General features: G+C 35.1%; 1 protein-coding gene across 3 annotated transcripts in view; it reads left to right on the top strand.

Moving 5' to 3' along the window:
* The window catches only part of LOC137919876 (synaptosomal-associated protein 25-like), a 30,417-nt gene that overhangs the window by 9,566 nt on the left and 2,617 nt on the right, over window positions 1-18,234 (top strand). For 2 of the 3 annotated variants that reach the window (XM_068763093.1, XM_068763094.1), the window contains exons 2-7: window positions 9,848-9,935; window positions 10,660-10,701; window positions 14,581-14,629; window positions 15,465-15,582; window positions 15,963-16,091; window positions 16,905-17,049. In XM_068763093.1, the coding sequence (XP_068619194.1) occupies window positions 9,849-9,935; window positions 10,660-10,701; window positions 14,581-14,629; window positions 15,465-15,582; window positions 15,963-16,091; window positions 16,905-17,049 (570 nt within the window). In that variant the 5' untranslated portion in view covers window position 9,848. Of the gene's footprint in view, window positions 1-9,847; window positions 9,936-10,659; window positions 10,702-13,724; window positions 13,774-14,580; window positions 14,630-15,464; window positions 15,583-15,962; window positions 16,092-16,904; window positions 17,050-18,234 lie in introns of all 3 variants that reach the window. The other variant, XM_068763095.1, reaches the window with a different exon arrangement.

The raw sequence follows: 18,234 nt of genomic DNA, 5'->3' as shown, positions 1-18,234 counted from the left end.
AATTCGAAATTATACGAACCGCGGAGTTGTTGGTATAATTAATTTGTTCACACGAGACCAAGGGTCTCAGCTGCGGCTACGGCAACTAATTGAAATGAATTTCGTGCACCGATCGCCAAATAGGTTGACTTTCTTAATGTTTTAATGAACTGATATTTATTTGGTTATTATATGTGTAAAATTTTAGAAGCTGTGCCCACACTACCTATGTTACGTTTTTTCAATCGTGCGACAGAGATAACGTTCTACGAAGCCGAAATTAACCATTTGTCTCTTTCCAAAGGTCGATGTGCAATGTTTATCGCCGGTTATTGTACGTCAGTAGTAAAATTGGTAAATCTCTGAGTACATTTCACTTTTATTTTTATTTAATCCAAAAACTCATTTACCGTTTGGCATATGAACGTGGAACATGTCCGTATGTTGCTTCTCTTTTGTTTCTTATTTTTATCCGCCCACGTCGTTATTTAAACTCGCATTGTTTCCGGTTGCATTCAGCTCAGGTTACAATGCCGAACAAGTGCTTGTGTTCTCTTTTTTTGTTATTAACATTTAATAAAAAAAAACGTATTATAAAACATAACATCCTAAATGTTAATTAATTAGAATGTTGTTTTATTGTTGTAACACCTTTATGATGCCACCAAGAATTAATTTATTTTGTACAAAATAGCCACTGAAAGTTTGCATTTTCAATAAATATTTTTTTTCTAATTTTGCCCACTTTATCATTGTCAAATTTTACCGGATTGGGTGTTCCAATTAAAAAAGAATAACTGTTGAGTTTCTGACCGTCTTCTCAACTGACTAGCAGCTTATAATATTGAAATAAACGACGATTTAAAAGTGATTGATAATATGACGTAACCATCATCATTTCAGCCGTAAGGCATTCCCTATTGGACACAGCTCTCCTCAAGCGATTTTTAACAGATTCGACTGAAAAAGACCTGCCTCCAACATCTTTTGACGTATATAACGTCACCCTAATATAATTTGTTTATAATAAATATATAAATTTTTCTCTTTGACTCTCTTTTTTAAATATTATTGAAAATTTCGTTACTTCTTGTCACTGCAGTATTTGAAAGAATTGTCAGTTTTACGTAAATATTTTTTTTTGTTTCATACGGGATATAAGTGCACCATTACTTTGAAAGGTGGCATGTATCCATTTGACTACGTTTAGCTCTGTTATATTTTTATGTAATTCTTTTAATGGTTAAGTTTTCAGTTTACTTAACAAAGCCCAAGTTAAAGGTTTATCTTTATCTTCTTTACATGAGCCTCGAGGACGAACGAGGGGGTGAAAGCTAAGAATATTTATCAAGGCGTTTGGAGAATCGCTTTGCATCAGGTGAACTGTGTACTTGGTTATAACTAAAAAAAGTTTTCTAGGCCAGATTGCGCAACAGTTCGAAATAAAATGCCACCCAAACAGATGCGGACCTTATACACTGAAAGATAGTGCATCTGCAAGCTTTACCAGTATAAGCTGATCTTTGTCGGCGATACTGGCAGCGTATACCAACTTGTGTTCAGTATTAAACAAGTTAAAGTGGTGGTGGGTGGCAGGCGGGTTAGTGGGGAGGGTGCCGGGGCGGGCGTTGCGCGCGTCTATTGATTTTCCCAGCGAACCGCTAGACCGACGTCGTCATACAGCGATCTTCGCAAATGGCGATTATGGCGACCCAACGGTCAAAGGTTCAGACAAACGTCGTTAACAGAAATTAATCTTTGACTCAATTCACGAATACAATAAACCGAAAATTTTACCTTATGCTGCTATATTTCTACAAGAATTTGTTATTTATTTTTAAATTAACGCTAAAGACGCCGGAAGCAGACCACTCCAATCAGCCCTTGTCTTATGGGAGAGGCTCATGTCCAGCCGTGAACGTCCTACAGCTGAAATGATAATAATTTAAAGCTTTAATACTACTACTAACCTTTTTTTGGTTTCGAGGGTAAAATCTTCCACATGTTCAAGATGCCCTGCCCCTGGGGAAAGGACAGGGTTTTGTGAGATTCCTACCTACTAAAACCCCCTAGTCATCGCCATGTGTTATACGGTATCTCCCGGTCAGGAATCGCCACGCGGTCTTCCCTCGCGCTGTGCTTTTTTGGATAACCCGTCCCCGGTATACATGTCTGGTACGTTATACCCAAAACCCTCGTGATGCTATCACGGTGGTTCGAAATCACATCGACCAATCGTCCGCCTCGTAGTACTCCTAACCTAACCTAACATATATAAAAGCGATTATAAAATATAAAGATAGATAGAATAGAATATACAAATATAAAAGGGTATTATTAAAGTAAATTATATTACCAAAGCGTCAGAGAAGTTATACAAAATATAAGAATGATTTTGTTAAATATTTAAAGAAGAATTGGATAGCGTTTCATAAATATATATTAGTACTGAAAACGAAAAGTGTTAAATTAGGACCCTATTCGAAATTATATTGAGTTCTAAATAAAAGCAAACGCTTTTATTTTTTTCTATTTCGTTGCTCTTTACTCCCCCGGGTGTTTACCCATCTAGTAAAGAGCAACGCCCTATGTTTTGGTAAATTCTAAAATTAAAACCATTCTGTGAATTGGATTCAATGATGTTCAACTTTAACGTTTGATTTTTGAAGTTTTATATGTTCGTGATAATGATTACTCATTTGTTACTGACAACAATTTTACGTAAATAGGTTAACAAATTTTATTAAAAAAAATTATATCATCGATACGATATAACTCGATATTAGTATGTACTTAAAAATACTGTATAACGAAAAGAAAATATGACAATAACCAAAAAAAATACTAGTTGAAAGATGAGAAATATCTGTAAAGCAATCGTTTCGTCAAAAGGTAGTATGGATAAGTGATGTTATCAAATAAATAAGCTAAATCATTTTTGGTACTTCTCCGTAACCCGGGCGCAATCTATATAAATAAATGAAAAGCAAACGTTTCGACATTTCCGCAATTAAACATAATATACAAGTAATTGTCGTAATAAATAGATTAACCAAGTTTTTAGTTAGGCGAGGTTAGTTTGTTGTTGGTGGCATTTGCGCCCGGCTAACGGAATATGTCTCATTTTTTTTAATATGCTAAAGATACATACTAACTTAAAAACAACGTGGCTAACATGAATTTATTGAAACAATACACTATGCATCGGTGTACGATAGATAATAGATATATTTTTAAATATACTATGATAAGCATTTTAGCTTTCTCTCTAATCAGGAAGACGAAGTTGCTGTGACAATGATATAGTGATGAGCGGCCCCGCACCACGCATTTTGCATTTGGTGTCACGAAGTACCAAACACTTTTACTTTACAACTTAGCAAACGTTCTGTTCTCTTTCTCGTGTTATAAGATAAAAATTGAATGAATGAATTATAGAGTATGACGATGAACTGCGTGGGAATGAAACATTAATTAAAATTCAAAGGCCGCTCGCACCAGCGCAATGTTGCGCCTTACATTTTGCAAGGTCTATACAATTTAAACTTTAATTGCAGATTAATTTTATTTAAAACTATATTCCTATCAACGCATATGACCTCGCTATCAGTAAATGGTGTATGGAACCGAAGCCGGAATTGCTCTGACTCACAGTTTATAAAAAGATAAAACACTGAAATTAATTGATACGTAAAACTAAATACATGAATAATTAGACTACACGTCTGTGAAACAAAATATTTTTGGACAGAGGAGTCTAATGCTATGCAGTAAAAGACTTCACCATCTAAATATCTCAGCTTCTAGTCGTCATGTTTGGGTCACAATGAAATGGTAATGAATACTTCCGGACACAAATGTAAATATGTATTTACATTTTGCACCGATTTTAAACACACTACGTAGACGATCAACGAGTGTTTAATAAACATTAATATAGTTCGGAGGCGAATACATCATTCCATAGGTGTGCTATCTTCTATAAAGTAATTTACAGTGAGGCAACCTTTAACAAACAATCGTTCGTTAACGATTTTTTGATAAATCTAGCATTAGGGCCTTCTGAACATTACCTGGGATTATATTCAAAAACTTTTACAATGCCTACAGAAATATTAGAACTAGATCATAACATAGAACTCGATGAAGTCTTAGATACAAAAAAAAAGGTACCTCTGATATTTATATTTTTTAATATTACCATTCCACTGAAAATCGATAATGTTTTATGTACATATATTCGCATGCTGAAAAGCAACAGTAAACAATAGTAGAATCATAGCAGCGTTTAAATTTCTCGTTTGTTTTTTTTTTTAATTAAAGTTTTTGCTTTAAATAATAAAAGGTTATGGTCAAAAACTATCTAGTTTAAACGAGGAGACTGCAGCTGCTCGTTTCAAGTTAATAAAAATCACAAAAATATTTATCATTTTATTTCTTTTATGTATTCAACATATTGTGTGAGCTTTAAAGTGTGACACAAAAGAGTGGCTGGTTATATAGCGTCTAAAAAACCGAAAAATTTTTTCCATTGGGAAATCACAGCTCTATCGCTGTCCAGTCTTGAAAGAATGTTTTCGCTCGAAAAGAACGAACCTTTAAATCAATTTCTAACTCTAAGCAAACTTTGACATTAAATCAACTAAACAACATGTAATAAGTAAAGATTAACTTTCAAAAGACGAGTAACTGTTATGTACAATATTAACAAGGACAGTTTTAAAATGACTTATCTAAATAGGTCTAAAAGGTTAAAGGAAACAGCGCTTTATTCATGTTACCCGTACCACTTTATTTATGGTTCCGGAGTCAATGTCAAACGGCACGACCTTTATGTAAGGTATTGAACCGTAAGTAAGAGCCACCTCCCGCCTAGGCCTTTAACATTAAAATAAGAACGTGTTAAATTTATGGTGTCGACAGACCCTTTCGTAGGAAATGAATAAATAAAATTCATTAATTCATGTTTATTAGTTGCCACAAAATAATAAAAATATCTAAAATTTTATTACTAAAAGAACATTCTAAAATCTTTATATATTTAAACCATCGAAATAGCTCGTAACGATTTTTTATTATTCATAACTAGCTGCTCCAAGAGAATACTGTGAAAGGTTATTGGCTTGTCGCAGCCTATTAGAAATAAAAAATCAATAAAACATTTTTTCCAATAACCAATAATTGATTTTATGTCTAAATAGTATAGGATTACTTGCATTATATTACAAAAATATGTTTTCTATTTCGTATTCTGTATGACTGGTAATAATGTGATTATTTTTTGTAATGCTTTATGGCACACGATATTTTTATTTTATGACGTTCTAACACGCCTTTTATGATTATCAATTGACGTCAAATTCTTGAGAACTAGAAAGCTGTTGAAGATATTCTGTTGGTTTGAAGAATTGTAGTTTTTTTTTCCCTTATAATTTCTCTATCAATATAATCTTCATCGTGCCTTAATAAAATTAAAAAAAAATAGCCGAGTTGTTAATTGAACCCATCTTGATTTTTACTATTAATAATACATTTAGCGATGTCTTTTTAATTATATATTTAACAAAATCAAATGAAATACAGAATAATATCACACTTTTAAATAGGAAATCCCGCATATTTAGCTGCATGTTGTGCCACAGGAATTTGTGCTGAAATATCCTACTGAACACAACATCAGATCCAATCACATAAAAAACCATAATTGTCATTATATCATAGCACATTAATATCAACTGTGGGTATTTGGGATATGTACACAATGATTGATTATGGGTGTCAGCAAAAAGCTTTAAAACTTTTTCATGTAAGCGATCATTCTGAAATATGTTACATTATTTTTTTCTTTCTTTTGGAATGTCACAGGCCAATAATTTCTGGCAGCGCAGTCTGTAGGGACAGATAGTAAATAATTATTTTAATGTATAATAATAAATTGATTTTTTGGATATGGTGTACCATACATAAATACAGCAAATACACTATACAGTGACTCCTCTAAAGCTTTTGTACTTAGTATAAAAAATAATAATAACAAGTTACCCTGTACAGATAGTGATAAATTAACATAACTTATGAAATAATGCAAAATTAAATAAATAATGGAATGGCTGCTTGTTGCAAATAGCTATACATAATATGAATAAAGCGAAAACTCTGAAATCAATATCAAAGAGTTCACTGACTTGTAACGAACATAATATTTTATGTCCGTCTAAACGTTCACAAATGTTTCAGCTGAAATTGTGATCGTGGTCTGGAGCGAATTTCACATTTATTATGTTCAAAAGCTTCATACCAAACTTCGTACTTTTACATAGTTACATTTTTTTAAATTTAATTATAAATTATAGATTACGTACAAAAAAGAAATACTCTTTTTCTATTTTACTTATATTATATCCATCAAAAAATATTAGTTTTTTACATATACAACTACGGTTTATCGATAAATGATTTACATTTGATAGATCAAGGATTTTGCTTCTTCGACAAACTAGATATTACAAAATACTTCGTTTATTATTTTTTAGTAAGTTATTTAAAGTTTTAGTCTGTTTTAACTTTAAAACATCAATGATTTCATTTTATATCACAAAGAATGCGTTGCTCCTATGACAGTTTAATATTACGTTATATAATATACACTGCTTGTTTTTATATGGAAGCTTTAAAGGAAAAAATTTATAACTCACTTGTGAGCAAAAAACTTATACACCTACTTACAGTCACCCATTATAAAGTCTTCTATCTGGAATATGTTCTATTTAATTATTTTTTCTATTGGAATGCGACAGACCAATTAATTCTAGCAGTACAAAGGGACAGGTAGTAAACAAAGATTAAGTATTATGTAGTAAATATAGTAACCCGAATTTTTAAAGCCTATTTTTCTTATGGTATTATCATTGTGTTATTTATTTTGCTGTAACCCTTGATTTTTGGAAAGAGTGGATTATACATATATGGATAGAAAAAGGTCTATATGTTACCCCTTATACGTTTAACCAATCCCACTACATAGTATGTCACATGCCATCAGGTTATACAATGCTTTTTAATAATAAAAAATATAAAAGACGTCACGATCACTTTATTCGATTATTATTAACCAAATTGTATTTTTTGTACAACAAAGTTGAACAAATTGGCATGGATAATTATACTTGTAAATAGTCCTGTCACGTAGCGCTCGGGGGGGTGCACTCCGCCCCCCTTTATTTCACCAAGGCCAGGCCCCCACCTCCGCGCTCGTCGCTTCGGCTTACGTAACTCTTTCGTTTTCAATATAAGTATATGGGACTTAAATAATACGGTCTCGTCTGCTAATTAATTAAACTCTATTTTTGCATATGTTTACCCTTGACCAAAATTCCCTGCCCCTGAAAACATTTTAAATTCTTAATAGTAAACAAAGATTAAATTGTATGTAATTTATGCGAACTATTAATGCATGATAGGTTCAGATGGTTGGTTGTCACTTGTCAAGAAAAAACGCTGTAACACCTATTTTTAATGACCCTCTATAAAGTGATCATTCTTAAACTATTGGAATGCGACATGCCAGTTACTTCTGGCAAAAAAAGAGACAAATAGTAAACAATGATTAATTTCATATGTAACAAACCGAATATTTGAGCTGCGGTAACCCGGCGGCAGAGGAGAGACTTGCGATCATAGGTCGCGGGTTCGATTCCCGGGATACAATCTTACGTAATTCACACTTTATGCATTAATTATTCAGAAATGCCACTGCCTACTAAACAAGTTTCTAGAGAGTGGGCAACAGCGTCCTCTGATACCATGATACCACTGCGATCGCTAACTCGATCATAACTCTTTGGGGGTTGCTTATGCCTTGCAGTGGGCGTCTATACGCAGACGCGAAAGCAAACGACAAACATGAATATTCAAAACTAATTTCTGAAACCAATGATTTTTGATAAGGTTACCATGTATTAATGACAAAAAGCTAATGAGTTACAGATTCACCCTTGAATGTTTTTACACCTAAAACCTATCATACTGTATAATTAATAGCGTCGGGAATGAACGGGCTATGTCTACGAAGAGTTGAATCAAGTGAAAGTTATTTTAAAAGAGGAAGAGAGAACCATCGAATAGGCGATAGTACGTTTTGCGGAGGAATATCTAAGGAGTTTAAGTTTAACAACTTGACACCGACAACCAAGTTTAGCGAGTACTGGAAAATTGTAGACAAAGTTATAGACCTATAAAGCATCACAAGTTAAAGATTTTTTTTAACAATTGGTAAAAATGCAAACTTTCTTGTTCGTTGTCACACAAATGTCATATAAAATATATTTCTGACATAGTCAAAAAGATTTCTTTTAATATTTTTTTATTTATATTTTAAACTCACAATATCTAAAATCTTTACTATTTCAGCATAGCATATTTTAACGATAGCTTTGAATGTTTAAAATTTTATTTAGTTTTCCAACACAAAGTTTCAGTCAACTGTCGCTCTAGAAAGTTTTTTTAAAACTTTCATACTAACAGTGGGTTGCGGTCTTCCAGATTAAAATCTTTTCAATTCTAAGCAGCAGTGCAAGCAAGATTTTTCTGCAGCAATTTTTATACTGGAAAGCCACGAGACAAGCAGCGTTGTGTGTCATTATATCTACAATAGTTAATGTATAATATCAACTCTTAACAATAGAGTATCGGTCATAATTATTGATTATGTTAATAAATAGAAACATTAAACAAGTTATAATTGTTTTAAAAATACGTTGTACCTAAAAGTAAGACTTCAGATAAAATCCAAACCTAAAGCGAACTCTGATACTTTATCGGATTTTGAATATAGCTTTTAGTAATCAACCTTCTATGTTATGTATTATATTGGGGGACCAGAAAGTAATGTCGCTTTCTTAAGTTAAATTCACACGACTAAAAATTTTAATAAGTTTTTGTTTCTTATCAACAATGCATCAACATTTTGCCACCTAGTATACAAATTTACAATGCCGCAGCGGTAAAATCAATCGGTTTTTCTGTAAAATTTGTCGATGGAAACGACATTACTTTCCGGTCCCCCTAATATATAACGAAAATTAGACCTTCTATATACAGACGACATTGTTAGCGTCTTAACGTCTCTGGGTGCAGTCAATCTATAGGGGAGGACTATGTCCAGCAGTGGACATCCTTTGACTGAAACGTTGAATATTTATTGTTTTCTCATTTTCGCTCTGAATGGTGTTAGACATTTTTGAGATATTAAAATAACGTGAGGGTGACAAAGAGAACCGATTTGCTGTAACAGCATTACACAGACAGAATTTTTAAAACTCTCCATCCGCTGTTTATTATTAGTCGAATTTAAGTTTCGTCGTCTTTTCAGCCCATAGACGCCCAATACAAAATATAAGACTCCTCCAAAGATATCTTCGGGTGGATATACCATAATCGCGACAGTTGGCAGGCAGTTTGGTGATCGCAAGCCGCTGCTGTCCATCCTCTGGAAACTTGTTTATGAGCATTGCCGATCATTTATAATTAATGAACAAAGTCTGAATTAAATAATTCAATATAAACATTGTGTCCGCTATCGCTGAGTTACCACTGCTGTTGGAATTTTTGTGTACCAGGCTTATAATTCAATCATACCTTTGTTTGTGACAAAAAGATCTAGCCTTGTAAGCATTACAAAACGGAATGGGAATTAAATTAGTGATAAATAAAATACACCTTTCCATCATAACCACTTGCATTTTTATAATAGAGATTTAAAATACGAACACGAGACGTATGAAATATAAAAACAATCACAGACTGAAACTGACCGTCATTAATTTTTCACTGGTTAATGATAATGATATCATTTGATGTTATTCTTCAGGATGCCTTCAGCAGCGCCCGCAGAAAATGGCGTTCCTCGGAGCGAGCTGGAACAGCTCCAGATGCGCGCCGGCCAAGTTACGGATGAGGTTAGCTTTCTTTTTTTTTTAACTTTCTCTTTCATTTGAGTCAATGACTCAAAAAAGAAAATATATCTGTGGCAATGACGGTTTTAATTATTTTACATCATACAGCCTTGTCTACCTCCGCTGCGCCTATTAAATTAGGCAAGAAAGGTCGAATAATAAAACGTTGTAATCATAAAACTTGTTCCATTAATAATTATTCTATATACTTTATGTTACTCAGCGGATCGGTTGAAGTGGCAGCGGGCATGCCACTAAGCGTGCACACCAGGTGGTCACTGGGGCCTTATGGCCCTATTCTTTGAGTGGAGACCACGTACCAGCAAGCGCATCGTGGGACGTCCACCCACAAAGTGGACAGGCGGCCTTGTAAATGTCGTTAGAAGTCGTTGGATGCATGTCGCTTCAAACCGATATTGAAATCTATGCGGGGAGAGGCTTATGGCCGCCAATAGCCATCCTACAAAAATATGACGATTATGCCACTATATAATTGATACACTTTCATACACAAAAATATTTTTGAGCAGTAATATTCATAAAACAAGTTACTGATGTATTTAACGTACACACCAATATGTTTAGTTTTACAGCCGCAAATTTCATTTTGTCACAAACTCCCCTGTCTAACACATCTGTCTTATTCATGTCCTAGCAGCGTGAATTGTTCTATGAAGTTACTAATGTTTATTATTGTTGTTTTTAATAATTAATTTAATATTTCCAGTCATTGGAGGCCACTCGGCGCATGATGCAACTATGTGAAGAGGTAAGATTACTTTGATATCGTATTCGCTGTAACAAGTTATTCCAACCAGCAATATGACCGTAACTTAAAAATTAATCGATTTAAAAAAATTAGATAGTTTTTAGGTTATGGTCATTTTTTGTTATTCTGAATTAAAAAAACATGAAAGCAAAAATATCTTTCTAATTATAACTTTATATGAAAAAGTAGTACATATTCTGTAATTGAGAAAAATAAGGTAAAAGAACTCAGTTTGATTATTAAAAAAAAAATTAAATGTAATATAATTTGTAGTAGTAATACATGAGATATTGAATATAATGATAATACTGAGTATGTCGAAGTTAGTTTAAGAATGAAATTTAAAATGTTACTGTTGATATATGTTGTGTTATTTATAATAATAATTGTATTTTCAAAGCGTCCAACATAATGTATACTGGAGAGAGTCCCCTTATATCATCTTAAATCATTTCTTAATCCGGACACGAAGTGTGCGTGTAACAAATTAAGTGAATTTAAGTTTCTCTCATAGTTTTTAAGTATTTATGTTCAGTTGTTCCGTTGGTTATGTGATTATTTGTGACCTGTGAGAGAGGTGTTCTCGATGCGAGGGAGTGAGGGGTATAGCGGAAGTGTCCTGGATAGCCCCAAACTCGGTTAGACGTCCGACGCCCGTCCCTCGAACCCCTTAGGGCGCAGCCTCTGCTACCCCTGGCTGTTGTGTATCGATGTTGCTAATTACATATTTGGTGTTTTTATTTTCGTTTTGTAGCTGACCCTTTCCGACAATCCGTTTTTTGTTTTGTTTCCTATCGCCTTATACCATATATTGTATGTATTTATTATAACCATACGTGAATGGGTGTTGCATGATCCGTGCCTAAATGTTTCTGAAAATGTTAGAGATCTCTCTAGCCCTTTGTGTTGTTTGTAGCGATGTAATTTTTATTGTCGAGTGTTCCCCAACTGACCAGCCATGGGCGTTGACAGTTAATTCATCATTTTCAATTTTAGTACAACAGCTCGATGGCGTTCGGATATTAGAGATTAAGTTAACTGTCGACACCATTAAAAACGTCGTCTTAACCAGCTGTTAATGTTTCCATAGCATGAAGCCCACTGCAATAGAGAACAAGTCCCTCAAATAGATAAAGAAACTTCTCAAATACTAGAATTTCCCTTAGTGCATATTTAAATGAGTCAACATGTTGCTTTCCTTTCTCGATTGTCTTGTTTTGTTGTGCTTGGGCTTGCTTTCTATATGAAACCTTTAATCAAATTAAATTCTCCTATCTTACAAGTCCGCCGTTATGGCCAACTTCACTTCCTAATGCACTCTATTTTCTTCTACTTTGGCAAATATAATTTTAAATTAACATTAACAAATGGTTTCATATTTAGTTTCTGTACAATCTTCCTGACACAAAATGAACGTCTACTTTCCGATGTCCACACTTTCCTGTTTTAGTTTTCTCTGTAAAGTAGGTCTCTGTGTAGTGGCTGCTCTCTGTTGTTGACTGTAATATTATGTTTATGATTTTCATGCCTTCTCGAACATTCACAATACTACCAATAAGTGGGCGTGTACACACCATGGACCTACCACTTGACTCCAACAGATATATCGAGCTACACCTGAATGCAACTCTCACACCAAATACAGACCTATTGTATAGTTTTATCATTATTTACAGCCACATTATATTTTTCTTATCACATAAGTTTCAGTTGGTTGTAATATTTATTTTTATCGATTTAATTATTTTCTTTCATATTTGTATTGTCCTTTTAAGTAGTATTATTCTTTATTTTACATTTATTGATGATTGTTAAACTTAAATATGTGTTATATTGTCTATACTGAAAATGGATCAAATATACTATGTATTGAACACAATACAGAGACTGCATTACCGCAATACCGCACAACACTTCCAGATTACTAACTGGCATTTTCAGTGACATCAAAATTCTCAATTCACCAGGGGAATATGTTTACTGAACTTGTCTCCTCGCTCGCGACACTAGTGTAAGGCAAAGCAATACTTGACCTCGTGACACGCTGCGCGTGTGACGAGCGGTCATCACCACCGTCTACCCACCGTCCACCTACCGTCCACTCACTCCACTGTACCCCTCACAACTAACATGCTCTGACTTTTTGTTTCTGCGGCTGGTCTAGAGCAAGGAGGCCGGCATTCGTACTCTGGTCGCTCTAGACGACCAGGGAGGTGAGTGATCTGCAAACTTTGCAACACTAAATTACTTACAATTTTATCTATTTTACCTTTTTTCGCTAATCTTATTCGAGCGCCGTAGGGTTTTCAGCCGACCCGAAGCCCGACACGTCGGCTTCAAACAGCTTACGGGGGTAACGCATCGACTGTTTGTTAAACTTACGCCACAGTTGAACCAAATGCAAAGGTGCGGGCATCCTCTGAGCTTCGACTTACCGATTGACGACGCACACATTGCTTGTTACGGAAAACCCACATCTTTGTATGCCTTGTTTCTTATGTAGATGATATACACCACCTTGCACAATCTTAACAGCGGGCGCTGGCCCCGCTGGCGCCAGCCGGAACGTCGAACCGACATCGTATCGACATCATACAGAACCGAGTGCTATCCGATCGTACGATACTTTACATTGTGCATTTCAGATGTTCGAACTTGACTCCCGAAACTGACCTAATTCACATCAAACGTATTGAGTTAAACGAACGAAGTAAATTCGAAACGCTTCTCCTCAACGCACGACTCTGAACATCACACAGAATTATCATGAATCATATGAAACTGCGCACAGATAAAACTGAGTCTGGTTTTACTTGCAAGCTTCACTGCATGCATGTCGTTGTTGGCCGAGTAGTGTGCGCCGGCGCAGGCACGCTCGCACGCCGGCTCGCTCGCACGCACGCTCGCCCGCTCGCACGCAGCGCCCGCGCCGTCGCCCGCGCCCACTCCGGCACGGCACCCGCCACCCACACCCCGAAACTCTCTCCTGCGATATATTATTTTGATTTCTATTTTATGTATAGAGCGAGGACGCCGGGGGGCAAGCGCTTCATATGTTGAGTCACCAGGGCGGTAAGACTTACTGAACACTGGGTAGTCCAAACGTGAGAACGTCTGTGTTGAATGTGCAGTAAAATAATAACTCTTTGTTTTTTCTTTGACGTTTCTCTTGAATAACGACTTATCTCAGATCGATGTTGCGTGTGTTTCTATGTTTCGATGGGGATGACTTTTAACAATATAGTGTAAATAGATACGCCCGATGGCCGTTCGTTGCTAAATGTCGCAAAAGACTGTAACCTCTATCTTTTGCTGAAGATTTAATTTGTATGAGCTGCGCAATCTGTTTAGTTCTTCCGTTGAATTTTTATTGATCGGAACGCTTTTTATAGGTATGTTTATTTCTCTTTCCGAATCTACTGTTCTCTTCTCTTGTTGAACTGCGGTACTGAAGCGAATGCGCGTTTACCGACTGTGTCTGTGGTCGCAGTAGAGCAACTGGTATTCGCCTCCATCTCCATGGCTATTCGTACTGTCGATGTTAGCGCCGTAGGTCTGTACTGTTAGCTCGATGCGATCTGTGCGGGGCCGCGGGGCCGCAGCCGGCTCCTCCGCGCGCGCGCCGCGTTCACTCCTCAGAGCGAACGCGTCTGCTGCATCACAGTTCATGCAGGAATGGCTTGTCGCCCCGCTCATTCGCTAGCTCGATGTTTTGTTGTGCCGCCGCGGGAGGAGTGCCCGGCCTCGCGCCCGCGTTCATTTTATTTTGTCTTTAGTTGTCAGTATGAGTCGTGGTGCGAGTGGCGGCGCGGACCGAGCCCGTCCGCTCCGCCCTCGGCGCATTCGGCGAGCTATAGTGACATCATTATTGTGTTGTAGAGTCACGAGGTGGGCATGAAAACCCTGGTCATGCTGGATGAACAGGGCGGTAAGCATCCAGTAGTATTATTACATCATCCATTATAGTAAGGCTTGTACCCGAAATGCCACTTGATATGTAAGTGAACTCATTGAATAGAACTTAATAAACAACCAATTGAAAAACTCTAACAGTCTAACGTCTTGACGGATAAGACGAGGTACATACTTGTTCATTGTAACGAAACGATCAGTGAATGAACAGCACCGAACCGTCTCGTCGCTCGGCGCGGCCCGGGACGACGAAACCCTATCATCTAAATAACTCAGTATGAATTGTTTTCTTTAGTTTGTCACGCATCTAGCTATGCACGTCTACTTCTAATCTCGCTGTTGATTGCATGGATTTAGTATTTATAAAATTGATATTTTTATATGTTAGTCATTACGAGTTTTTAGTATTTTATCGCTTAGTCTCAGCACATACATCATATTTAAAGGTAAATTTCAATAATAGTTAATTAACAACCGGATCAAGTGTGAGACAATTATATGTATACAGACAATCCGATAAATCAAACAAGACGACACAAAACTGTCTTTAGTCGCTTTGAATTCAATAGAGTCGCTTCGATGTGTTGTAAGCATGAATTTAGATAACACTACTGAACCATAAATACTTACAGAGATCCTTGTCTTACGCTTAATCCTGGTTATTGTCGAGAGCGTTGAGAATTTACAAGAGAAGTTAAATAATTTTTGTGGAATTATAAACGATTCAATTATAATTACATTAAAAAGTCAATTGACCGCGTATCATACGAAAGATGGTTAGGTGCTTTACACATTTACGAGGGAGTATTCCGAAGAACGGTCTTATAGCGATCATGTGTGTGTGTGGACAGAACAATTGGATAGAATCGAGGAGGGAATGGACCAGATCAACGCCGATATGCGCGAGGCCGAGAAGAATCTGTCCGGAATGGAGAAATGCTGCGGCATCTGCGTTTTGCCGTGCAATAAGTACGTCCTCTTGTTTACTTTACGACAGACATCAATTAAAATGCCATTGCTCTTGCCGAAAACGCTTTTTATAATAACCATAATCTATTAATCATTCTAATATTTCATATTGAAAAAAAAATAACAATTGTTGTTTCTTGCTAAAATGCGTCGTTGGTGTGTTTCGCTCTTTTTAATCAATGTTTATAAAGTATTATATGTATATTAAGTTACGTATTAAGTAAATAAAAAAGTTATTTGTGACATGTTCAATACTAAGTATTAACTTATTCTATATAAGTGCAGAACATCATCAATATTAAAATAATTAATCATGTTACTAACGTACCGTCAACGTGAATTTAAATCGTTATATATCATGATATTATTACAAACTCCAGGGGGGCGTCGTTCAAGGAGGACGACGGCACATGGAAGGGAAATGATGATGGCAAGGTGGTGAACAACCAGCCGCAGCGAGTGATGGACGAGCGAAACGGCATAGGTCCGCAGGCAGGTTACATAGGCAGGTCAGTATTAAGGAAACCTACGACACGAGACTAACAATCTTAGCCTAAAAATATTTTCGCTAACAAACATTATAAAGTGTTTCTTAAATATCTTAGAAATGTAGTGAATCATCTTTATTTCCCGACCTAAACCTTAAGTAAATGTAAACAAGATTCAAATTTCCAACAAATAATGAAGCTATGCTATACGTTATTTATTATAATTTATTATAAAAATAAAATGGTTATTAAATCCCCTTAACACGTTCTATGGCGCGGCCATTTTTTAAATGTTTTCCATTCAGGCCGCGTGGGGCGTACACGAACTAAATTTTAAAAATTAAAATAAGTAGTTTAAGACGTATGCTTTACACTTTTTCTATACTGCAAAGCTATAATTAACAAGAAAAAGTTATAAATTTTATTATGCATTTGCGTACGTGATGTGAAGTTAAATATATTCAACCCTGCAATTAATTTTTTAAGAATCCTTTGTTATTTCAATGAGAACTGAAAATGGCCTGAATGGAAAGTACAGCGGGGTTCGTACACGCCCAACGTGGCATGGAATGTGTTAATGTATCAAGATTGCTTATTGGACCATGTTAATATTTAGTTAATTACGTAAAACTACAAAGTTTAATCATAACTTTCATAATTTGTAGTTGCGTTCTAAAATATATCACATAGTACTTAAGTCTTGACGAGCTATTTTATTTTACACGAGAAAGGAAAGAATACATGTACTAATAGGTCTACTATCACAGTAGTTCTTTATAATAATCGCCTTTTTTTATTCTGAATATTAATGTTGCGATATTTCAAACCTTTCAGGATAACGAATGACGCCCGCGAGGATGAAATGGAAGAGAACATGGGCCAGGTAAACACCATGATCGGCAACCTGCGTAACATGGCGCTCGACATGGGTTCTGAACTTGAGAACCAGAACCGCCAGATCGATCGCATCAACCGCAAGGTAACGCTTTTTCCACATAATATAATTTATATTACAGTTTTGCTAGTGACGTGATTGCGAAGCATAAAATATTAAAGACAATTTTAATACATTTTTGCATAGATATATTACAAAATATACAACAATAAAGTTGGTAATTTTTTATTTCCATTTTGACAAATTAATTAAATAATTATAATCAGATTCGAACTTAATAGTTATTGGATGCTAATTAATATTAATTTTCATGAGTAGTTACAAAGAATAAACTCTACACTTTTTCAACTAAAATTTACTTGCAGAATATATTATAGTGTTGCCAGGCTAAAAAAGTACTATTCAGAAGTGATAAATTTCAATTTAAACTATTCAATATGTGTTTCCCTGACTTCGCAATTACTTAATATGAATTTTCTTTTCAATTATACTTAATTGTTTATATATTTAACGTTTTAATTTCTTAGGAATTTTATATTCATGAATATTTTTACATTAAATCTTTTATGTAAATTTACTTTTAATCATGTATTAAATTTCTAAAATTTCTAACGAAATCTTTGTGAATAACATTTCATCTCTCGTAGGTTAGTTTTGAAATTTAGTGATATGGTAACTGTGTGTGTAGCATCAACTCATGGTGTATACAGTATTCCCACGTGCACAAGTATATCACATGTTGAATTAGTTGCATTTTGTTACAAATTAGTTTAGTTACAATTGTTGTAGGACTTCTGTATACACTTGGATATCATTGCGAAATAACATCGTCATAAACTCTATATATATAACCATTTCTCTATCGCTTACTCTTGAAATCAAAAATTAGTTTAGTGGAATGAATCATAAGGTTGTCCTGTTCACTTCAAGCTTGCCGTCTTTCATTTCTTTTAGTTTGCATAACTAGAAGCGGTTAGTTCAAGTCTCATTTAACACAATCCAGATCAGCTCTTAAGAGATTTAGGAAGTCAGTTTATTCAAACAAAACAATCGAAGTATATCCAACATTTCATCAATCATTACCCAGAACCTCCATACAAATCCAAATTTAGACGATTAAATGTTTGAACGTTTTTGACACCATACAACCAGTTTGCTACATCGTTAAATATATATTACATAACTTGTCATTCACTATAAAACAATAATCCATTTAACATTGGCTAAAACAACAGTTCAAAATGTATATGACACCCTTTACACACATGA

Source organism: Battus philenor, unplaced genomic scaffold, assembly GCF_028537555.1.
Source record: "Battus philenor isolate CCGP_79_NKW_IND1 unplaced genomic scaffold, ilBatPhil1.0.hap1 SCAF_17, whole genome shotgun sequence".
In the NCBI taxonomy this organism is placed as follows: domain Eukaryota; kingdom Metazoa; phylum Arthropoda; class Insecta; order Lepidoptera; family Papilionidae; genus Battus; species Battus philenor.
This window is presented reverse-complemented; position numbering and strand designations above follow the sequence as displayed.